Source organism: Tachyglossus aculeatus, unplaced genomic scaffold (assembly GCF_015852505.1).
Source record: "Tachyglossus aculeatus isolate mTacAcu1 unplaced genomic scaffold, mTacAcu1.pri scaffold_101_arrow_ctg1, whole genome shotgun sequence".
Taxonomy (NCBI): domain Eukaryota; kingdom Metazoa; phylum Chordata; class Mammalia; order Monotremata; family Tachyglossidae; genus Tachyglossus; species Tachyglossus aculeatus.
In genome coordinates, this window is record NW_024044842.1 from 169,673 (window position 1) to 180,000 (window position 10,328).

At 53.4% G+C, this 10,328-nt stretch overlaps 1 protein-coding gene across 1 annotated transcript in view; it reads right to left on the minus strand.

Annotated features, from left to right (window-relative positions):
- The window catches only part of SYNGAP1 (synaptic Ras GTPase activating protein 1), a 193,448-nt gene that overhangs the window by 26,826 nt on the left and 156,294 nt on the right, over positions 1 to 10,328 (minus strand). Inside the window, exons 17-19 of the mRNA XM_038742183.1 lie at positions 9,305 to 9,478; positions 8,213 to 8,424; positions 5,401 to 5,506 (exon numbers count right to left, since the gene is read on the minus strand). Coding sequence (XP_038598111.1) covers positions 5,401 to 5,506; positions 8,213 to 8,424; positions 9,305 to 9,478 — 492 coding nt within the window. The remainder of the gene's footprint in view (positions 1 to 5,400; positions 5,507 to 8,212; positions 8,425 to 9,304; positions 9,479 to 10,328) is intronic.

Here is a 10,328-nt window from a genome sequence, read left to right on the forward strand (position 1 = left end):
CGTATTTACTGAGCGCTTCCTGTGTGCAGAGCACTGTACTGAGCGCTCGGGAAGGACAAGTCGGCAACGTAGAGAGACGGTCCCTACCCGACAGTGGGCTCAGTCATTCATTCAATCGTATTTACTGAGCGCTTCCTGTGTGCAGAGCACTGTACTAAGCGCTCGGGAAGTCCAAGTCGGCAACACCTAGAGATGGTCCCTACCCAACTGCTGGCTCACGGTCTAGAAGTCATTCATTCATTCATTCATTCATTCAATCGTATTTATTGAGCGCTTCCTGTGTGCAGAGCACTGTACTAAGCGCTTGGGAAGTCCAAGTCGGCAATGTCGAGGGACGGTCCCGACCCGACAGCGGGCTCACGGCCTAGAAGTCATTCATTCATTCAGTCAGTCATATTTATTGAGCACTTCCTGTGTGCAGAGCACTGTACTGAGCACTCGGGAAGGACAAGTCGGCAACGTAGAGAGACGGTCCCTACCCGACAGCGGGCTCATTCATTCATTCAATCGTATTTATTGAGCACTTCCTGTGTGCAGAGCACTGTACTAAGCGCTTGGGAAGGACAATTCGGCAACATCGAGGGACAGTCCCGACCCGACAGCGGGCTCACAGTCTAGAAGTCATTCATTCAATCGCATTTATTGAGCGCTTCCTGGGTGCAGAGCACTGTACTAAGCGCTCGGGAAGGACAAGTCGGCAACATCGAGGGACGGTCCCTACCCAACAGCGGGCTCACAGTCTAGAAGTCATTCATTCATTCATTCAGTCGTATTTATTGAGCGCTTCCTGTGTGCAGAGCACTGGACTAAGCGCTCGGGAAGTACAAATCGGCAACGTATAGAGACGGTCCTGACCCGCCAGCGGGCTCATGGTCTAGAAGTCATTCATTCAATCGTATTTATTGAGCGCTTCCTGTGTGCAGAGCACTGGACTAAGCGCTTGGGAAGGACAAGTCGGCAACGTATAGAGACGGTCCCTACCCGACAGCGGGCTCACAGTCTAGAAGTCATTCATTCATTCATTCATTCATTCATTCAGTCGTATTTACTGAGCGCTTCCTGTGTGCAGAGCACTGTACTAAGCGCTTGGGAAGTCCAAGTTGGCAACATCTAGAGACGGTCCCTACCCAACAGTGGGCTCAGTCATTCATTCAATTGTATTTATTGAGCGCTTCCTGTGTGCAGAGCACTGTACTAAGCGCTTGGGAAGTCCAAGTGGGCAACGTACAGGGACGGTCCCTACCCGACAGCGGGCTCACGGTCTAGAAGTCATTCATTCATTCAGTCAGTCAGTCGTATTTATTGAGCGCTTCCTGTGTGCAGAGCACTGTACTAAGCGCTTGGGAAGTCCAAGATGGCAACACCTAGTGACGGTCCCTACCCGACAGTGGGCTCAGTCATTCATTCAGTCGTATTTATTGAGCGCTTCCTGTGTGCAGAGCACTGTACTAAGCGCTCAGGAAGTCCAAGTGGGCAACGTATAGAGACGGGCCCTACCCTACAGTGGGCTCATTCATTCATTCATTCATTCAATCGTATTTATTGAGCGCTTCCTGTGTGCAGAGCACTGTACTAAGCGCTTGGGAAGTCCAAGTCAGCAACATCGAGAGACAGTCCCGACTGGACAGCAGGCTCACAGTCAAGAAGTCATTCATTCAGTCGTATTTATTGAGCGCTTCCTGTGTGCAGAGCACTGTACTAAGCGCTCGGGAAGTCCAAGTCAGCAACATATAGGGACAGTCCCTACCCGACAGTGGGCTCACAGTCTAGAAGTCATTCATTCATTCATTCAATCGTATTTATTGAGCGCTTCCTGTGTGCAGAGCACTGTACTAAGCGCTCGGGAAGTCCTAGTCGGCGACATCGAGAGACGGTCCCTACCCGACAGGGGGCTCACAGTCTAGAAGTCATTCATTCATTCATTCATTCATTCAGTCGTATTTATTGACCGCTTCCTGTGTGCAGAGCACTGTACTAAGCGCTCGGGAAGTCCAAGTGGGCAACACCTAGAGACGGTCCCTACCCAACAGTGGGCTCATTCATTCATTCATTCATTCATTCAATGGTATTTATTGAGCGCTTCCTGTGTGCAGAGCACTGTACTAAGCGCTCGGGAAGTCCAAGTCGGCAACACCTAGAGATGGTCCCTACCCAACTGCGGGCTCACGGTCTAGAAGTCATTCATTCATTCATTCATTCAATCATATTTATTGAGCGCTTCCTGTGTGCAGAGCACTGTACTAAGCGCTCGGGAAGTCCAAGTCAGTGACATCGAGAGACGGTCCCTACCCAACAGCGGGCTCACAGTCTAGAATTCATTCATTCATTCATTCAGTCGTATTTATTGAGCGCTTCCTGTGTGCAGAGCACTGTACTAAGCGCTCGGGAAGTCCAAGTCGGCGACATCGAGAGATGGTCCCTACCCGACAGGGGGCTCACAGTCTAGAAGTCATTCATTCATTCATTCATTCATTCAGTCGTATTTATTGAGCGCTTCCTGTGTGCAGAGCACTGTACTAAGCGCTTGGGAAGTCCAAGTTGGCAACATCTAGAGACGGTCCCTACCCAACAGTGGGCTCAGTCATTCATTCAATCGTATTTATTGAGCGCTTCCTGTGTGCAGAGCACTGTACTAAGCGCTTGGGAAGTCCAAGTGGGCAACGTACAGGGACGGTCCCTACCCGACAGCGGGCTCACGGTCTAGAAGTCATTCATTCAGTCGTATTTATTGAGCGCTTCCTGTGTGCAGAGCACTGTACTAAGCGCTTGGGAGGTCCAAGTCAGCAACGTATAGAGACGGTCCCGACCCGACAGGGGGCTCACAGGCTAGAAGTCATTCATTCATTCATTCATTCATTCATTCATTCATTCAGTCGTATTTATTGAGCGCTTCCTGTGTGCAGAGCACTGTACTAAGCGCTTGGGAAGTCCGAGATGGCAACACCTAGCGACAGTCCCTACCCGACAGTGGGCTCATTCATTCATTCAATCATATTTATTGAGCGCTTCCTGTGTGCAGAGCACTGTACTAAGCGCTTGGGAAGGACAATTCGGCAATATCGAGGGACAGTCCCGACGCGACAGGGGGCTCACAGTCTAAAAGTCATTCATTCAATCGTATTTATTGAGCGCTTCCTGTGTGCAGAGCACTGTACTAAACGCTTGGGAAGTCCAAGTTGGCAACATCTAGAGACGGTCCCGACCCGACAGTGGGCTCACGGTCTAGAAGTCATTCATTCATTCATTCAGTCCTATTTATTGAGCGCTTCCTGTGTGCAGAGCACTGTACTAAGCGCTCGGGAAGTCCAAGTGGGCAACGTAGAGAGACGGTCCCGACCCGCCAGCGGGCTCACGGTCTAGTACAGTGCTCTACACGCCGTCTAGACGACCTAGACCATCCTACCCCCTTCCCCTCCCCGCAGCCCCCGTCTAGAACTTGGTGCGGATTTATGACTCTCTATTTATTTTATTTGTACATATCTACTACTCTATTTAATTAATAAATTAAATAAATTCTAGCCTGTGAGCCCACTGTTGGGTAGGGACCGTCTCTATACGTTGCCCACTTGGACTTCCCAAGCGCTTAGTACAGTGCTCTGCACACATTAAGCGCTCAATAAATACAACTGATTGATTGATTGACTTCATTAGTGACGCGTCTATGGCTATAATTGTATTTATTCTGACGGTGCGGACCCCCGTCCCCGCGTTTCGTCTCGTCGCCCGTCTAACCCGTCCAGGCCGCGAGCCCGCGGGCGGGTCGGGGCTGTCTTGGACGCCCCACAAGCGCTCAGTCCGGTGCTCCGCACACGGGGGAGCGCTCAATAAATACGACTGGACGAGTGAGTGAATGAATGAGGGGACTGTGGCTCTCCCTGCCCTCAATCCAGCTTGTAATGATAATAATAATGGCATTTATTAAAGCGCTTACTACGTGCCAAGCGCTGTACTAAGCGCTGGGGAAGATTACAAGGTGATCAGGTTGTCCCCCGGGGGGGCTCGCTGTCTTCATCCCCATTTTCCAGATGAGGCTCAGAGAAGTCAAATGACTTGCCCAAGGTCACATGGCAGACATGTGGCGGAGCCGGGATTCGAACCCATGACCTCCGACTCCAAAGCCCGAGCTTTGCTTGCACTTCCCAAGCGCTTAGCACAGTGGTCTGCACACAGTAAGCGCTCAATAGATGATACAATTGAATGAATGAATGAATGCACCCACCCATTAATTCATTCATCCATCCACTCGATCCCCATTAGACGCCGCCGCCGCCGCCCACCCCGGGTCATATCTGCTACTCTGTTTAGCGCTTAGTACAGTGCTCTTGGACACCCCACAAGCGCTCAGTCCAGTGCTCCGCACACGGGGGAGCGCTCAATAAATACGACTGGATGAGTGAATGAATGAGGGGCCTGCGGCTCTCCCTGCACTCAATCCAACTTGCACTTCCCAAGCGCTTAGTACAGTGCTCTGCACACTTTAAGCGCTCAATATTTGATACGATTGAATGAATGAATGAATGAATCCTGCATACAGTAAGTGCTCAGTAGATACCACTGAATGAATGAATGAATGAATGAATCCACCCACCTATTAATTCATTCATCAGCCACTCGATCCCCATTAGACGCCGACGCCGCCCGCCCCGGGTCACATCTACTACTCTACTTATTTAATTAACGCCGCGTCTATGGCTATAATTGCATTTATTCCGACGGTACGGACCCCCGTCCCCGCGTTTTGTCCCTCTGCTACTCTATTTATTTAATTAACGCCGCGTCTACAGCTATAATTGCATTTATTCCGACGGTACGGACCCCCGTCCCCACGTTTTGTCCCTCTGCTACTCTATTTATTTAATTAATGTCGCGTCTATAGCTATAATTGCATTTATTCCGACGGTACGGACCCCCGTCCCCGCGTCTCGTCTCATCGCCCGTCTCCCCTGTCCAGGCCGCGAGCCCGCCGGCGGGTCGGGGCTGTCTTGGACGCCCCACAAGCGCTCGGTCCGGTGGTCGGCACACAGGGGAGCGCTCAGTAAGTACGACCGGACGAGTGAGTGAGTGAATGAGGGGCCTGCGGCTCTCCCTGGACTCAACCTCCCCACCCCCCCGTCGATTCGTTCATCAGTCGACTCGCTCCCCATCAGGTGACGCCTCCGGGAGGGCCTCCGCTTGGGCGGGCGGGAGTGCGGCCATCTTGACCGTCGAAGGGCTGGAGGACGGGGAAGGGGGACGGGGGGGGGGGGGGGGGGGGGGGGACGGGCGTTGGGGGGGGGAGGGCGAGGCCCGGGGGTGGGCTGGGGGGGATGCCCCCGGGCGGGTCCGGGGGGGGCGGAGACGGACACGGACGGTGGGATGGCGGTGGGACACGGAGAAGATAAATGACATTGTAATTTCCACCTGAGCGTCAAGCAGCCTCTTCTTGGGGTCGGGCAGCGGCGGGTCGGCGGCCATGACGGGGGGCGGAGGGTGGTCCCGGCGCAGCTCTTCCTCCACCAGCATCAGCCTGAAGGGACGGGCTTCAGTGGGGTTAACGGGGGGGGGGGGGGCGTCCGGCTGGGACCCGCCCTCGACCCCCCAAACCCCCAACCCCAACACCCCAAGACCCTCCCCGGGGGGACCGACGCCGGGGGCGGGGGGAGAGGAGGGGACCGGGGTGGGGGGGGAGGATAAGGAGGGGATGGGGGGGGGGGGATAAGGGGCGAGACCGGAGGGACGAGAGCGGGGGATAATGGGGGGATTGGAGGGGGGGGTAAGAGGGGGAGGAGGGGAGAGAGAGAGGAGGATGAGAGGGGGGATGACAGGAGAGAGAAGAAGGGGATGGCGGGGGTGAGAGGCGAGATGATGGGGAGAGAAGAGGGGAGGATAAGAGGGGGGATAAGAAGGGGATGGGGGGGATAAGAGGCGAGATAATGGGGAGAGAAGGGGGGGATAAGAGGGGAGATAAGAGGGGAGGATAAGAGGGGGGATGAGGGGAGATGGGAGGATAAAGGGGGGGATAAGAGGAGACATAAGAAGGGGATGGGGGGATAAGAGGTGAGATGGGAGAGATGGGGGGATAAGAGGTGAGATAAGAGGGAGGATGAGGAGGAGGGTGAGGGGGATAAGAGGGGGATGAGGGGAGAGAGAGAGGAGGATAAGAGGGGGGATAAGAGGAGAGATAAGAAGAGGATGGAGGGGATAAGAGGCGAGATAATGGGGAGATAAGAGGGGAGGATAAGATGGGGGATGAGGAGGGGGATGTGGGGAGATGACAGGAGAATAAGGGGGGGATAAGAGGAGAGATAAGAAGGGGATGGGGGGATAAGAGGTAGGATGGGAGAGACAAGACGGGGGATAATGGGGAGATAAGAGGGGGGATGAGGAGGAGGGTGAGGGGGATAAGAGGGGGATGAGGGGACAGAGATAGGAGGATAAGGGGGGGATAAGAGGAGAGATAAGAAGGGGATGGGGGGATAAGAGGTGAGATAATGGGGAGATTAGGGGGGATAAGGGGAAGATAAGGTGGAGGATAAGAGGGGGGATGAGGAGAGGGATGAGGGGAGATGCTAGGAGGTTAGGAGGGGGGATAAGAGGAGAGATGATGGGGAGATAAGAGGGGGGGATAAGGGGGAGATGATAAGAGGGGAGATGAGGAGGGGGATGAGGGGAGATAGGAGGATAAGAGGGGCGATAAGAAGGGGATGAGGGGATAAGGGGCGAGATAAGGGGGAGATAAGAGGGGAGGATAAGAGAGGGAATGAGGAAGCATAAGAGGGAGGATAACAGAGGAGATGAGGGGGACGAGGGGGGATAAGAAGGGGGGATGAGGAAGGATAAGAGGGGGGATAAGAGGGGGATGGGGAGCGGGATAAGGGGGGGTGAGGGGGGAGAAGGGGGCGCGGAGGAGGAATGAGGGGGGAGGAGGAGGGATAAGTGGGGGGGATAAGGGGAAAGGAGGAGGGATGCGGGGGATGGGGGATGAGGAGGGGGAGAAGAGGGGGGATGAGGAGAGATGAGGGGGGATGAAGGGGGGATGAGGAGGGGGAGGAGAGGGGAGATGAGGAGGGATATGGAAGGATAAGGGGGGAACAGGGGAAGGAGGAGGGGGAGAAGAGGGGGAATAAGTGGGGGGATAAGAAAGGGGATGAGAAGGGGATGAGGAGAGGGAGAAGGGGGGGATGAGGAGGAATAAGAGGGGGAAGGAGGAGGGCTAAGAGGGGGGATGAGGAGAGGTCAATGGGGGGATAAGGGCGCAACGGGGGAGAAGGGGGGAAGAGGAGGGATAAGTGGGGGGATGAGGAGAGATAAGAGGAGAGATAGAGGAGGGATAAGAGGAGGGATAAGAGGGGGGATGAGGGGATGAGAAGGGATAAGTGGGGGGGATGAGAAGGGATAAGTGGGAGGATAAGAAAGGGGAATGAGGGGGGGATGAGAGGGAGGAGGATAAGGGAGGGGATGAGGAGGGGAAGAAGGGAGGATGAAGTGGGGAATAAGTGGGGGGATAAGAAGGGATGAGGTGGGGATAAGAGGGGGGATGAAAGAGGGATAAGAGCGGGGGATGAGGAGAGGGATGAGGAAGAGGGCTAAGAGGGAGGATGAGGAGAGATAAATAGGGGGATAAGGGGGCAACGGGGGAGAAGGGGGGGATGAAGAGAGATAAGTAGGGGCATGAGGGGGGGCTGAGGAGAGGTAAGAGGAGAGATAAGAGGAGGGATGGGGGGATGAGGAAAGATAAGAGGGGGAATGAGGAGGGCTAAGAGGGGGGATGAGGAGAGATAAATGGGGGGATAAGGGGGCAATGGGGGAGAAGGGGGATGAGGAGAGATAAGTGGGGGGATGAGAGGGGGGATGAAGAGAGATAAGAGGAAGAACACGGGGGGATGAGGGGATGAGAAGGGATAAGTGGGGGGGGATGAGAAGGGATACGTGGGAGGATAAGAAAGGGGAACGGGGGGGATGAGAGGGAGGATAAGAGGGGATGAGGAAGGGAAGAAGGGAGGATGAGGAGGATGTAGAGGGGGGAATAAGTGGGGGGATAAGAAAGGGGATGAGGTGGGGATAAGAGCGGGGACGAGGAGAGGGAGAAGGGGAGGACGCGGAGGAGGGCAAGAGGGAGGGAGGGAGGGGCCGGGGCGGGATGGGAGCGGGAGAGGGGGTCCGGGGCAGGGTCCCGGGGCGGTTCCCGGCGGGCGGGCGGGCGGGCGGGCAGGGCGGTCGGTCGGTCCCTCACCTGCCGATGATGCTCTTGATCTGGGAGTCCTTCTCGACCTGCTGCTGGCGGAGCCGCTTCTCGCTCTGCTCCAGCCGGGCCTGGTACTGCAGCAGGATCTTGCTGGTCTGCTCCTCCTGCGACAGCAGGCGCCGCTCGTACTCCTCCAGCTTGCGGTTGGACAGGTGCAGCCGCTCCTTCAGCGAGTGGATCTCCTCCTCGTACTCCTTCACCTGCCCGCCGGGCACAGCGCGGCCCCCACGGCACGTCACCGGGGGCCGGGGACCGCCCCGGGACCCCCCGCCCGACCGCCCGCCCGCCCCGGGACCGACCGCCCACGCGACGAGGGGGACACGTGCCGCACGGCGCCCGTCACCCCGGGACGGGGCGGGCGCCCACACGACGCACATCGCGAGGGTCACGTCACAATCGTCATCATAATGATAACGATGGTATGTGCTGAGTGACTTGCCCAAGGTCACCCAGCAGACAAGTGGAGGAGCCAGGATTAGAACCCACGACCCCTTGATCCCATCACCCCGGGACGGGTCGGCTGCCCACATATCGCACGGGTCACATAATAATAATAATAATAATGATGATGATGGTATGTGTCAAGTGACTTGCCCAAGGTCACCCAGCAGACAAGTGGAGGAGCCAGGATTAGAACCCATGACCCCTTAATCCCATCACCCCAGCAGACAAGTGGCGGAGCCAGGATTAGAACCCGTGACCCCTTAATCCCAAGCCCAGGGTCACCCATCACCCCGGGACGGGTCGGGCGTCCACACAATGTGCGGCTCCCGTGGCACATCGCGCGGGGCACATGATAATAATAATAATAATGATGATGATGGGATGTGTTAAGTGACTTGCCCAAGGTCACCCAGCGGACAAGTGGAGGAGCCAGGATTAGAACTCACGACCCCTTAATCCCATCACCCCAGGACGGGTCGGGCGCCCACACGACGCGCGGGGCACCTAATAATAATGATAATGACGGTGTGTGTTAAGTGACTGGCCCCAGGTCACCCAGCAGGCGAGTGGGGGTGCAGAGGGGCCGCGGGGGCGCTCAGTACAGCGCCCCGCCGCCCGGGCCGGGGGGTCCCATACCCTGTCCAGCCGGCTCTCGTCCATGGACTTGGAGTACTCCTTCAGCTTGAACTCCTCGCGCTCGATGTGGGCGCTCTCGATGTCGGCGGACAGGTGGGGCATGTTGGACACCCAGGCCACCGTGCGCTCCGAGGCCGGCATCGTGGGGTTCAGCGTGGACGGCGCCTGCGACAGCTGTTGGGGGGGGGGCCAGAGGGCGGGAGGCGCTCAGCACACAGCCGCGCTCGCTGAATGCGACGCAACCGACGGAGGACGCCAGCCTCCTCGCCGCCGGAGGGATGAGGGGACGGAGGGTCCGTCTCCCCAGCGACCTCCCAGACCGGCGATCTCCGCCACCGTCGAATCCCGACCCGGGCCCCTCCTCCTCCTCCTCCTCCTGGGAGCCTTCCCCGATCTATTTATTTTAGTTTTATTTATTTATGTATTTATTTATGCATTTACTTATTTATTCATTCATTCATTTTTCATTTATTTTTATTTATCATTCATTATTCTTTTATAATTTATTTATTATTTATTTTAATTTTATTTATTTTAATTTTATTTATTTTATTAATTCTTATTTTATTAATTTTTATTTTATTTATTTTTATTTTATTTATTTTATTTTATTAATTCTTATTTTATTTATTTTATTTATTCTTATTCTTATTTATTCTTATTTTATTTATTTTTATTTTATTTATTTTATTTTATTTAGTTTATTTTATTAATTCTTCTTTTATTTATTTTTATTTTATTTATTTTATTTATTCTTATTTTATTTATTCTTATTTTATTTATTTTTATTTTATTTATTTTATTTTATTTATTTTATTTTATTTATTCTTATTTTATTTATTTTTATTTTATTTATTTTAGTTATTCTTATTTTATTTATTTTTATTTTATTTATTTTTATTTATTATTTATTTATCATTTATTTATATTTATATTTATTTTATTTATTGTATTTATTTTTATTGTATTTATTTTTATTGAATTTATTTTTATTTATTATTTATTTTTATTTATTTTTGCTTAT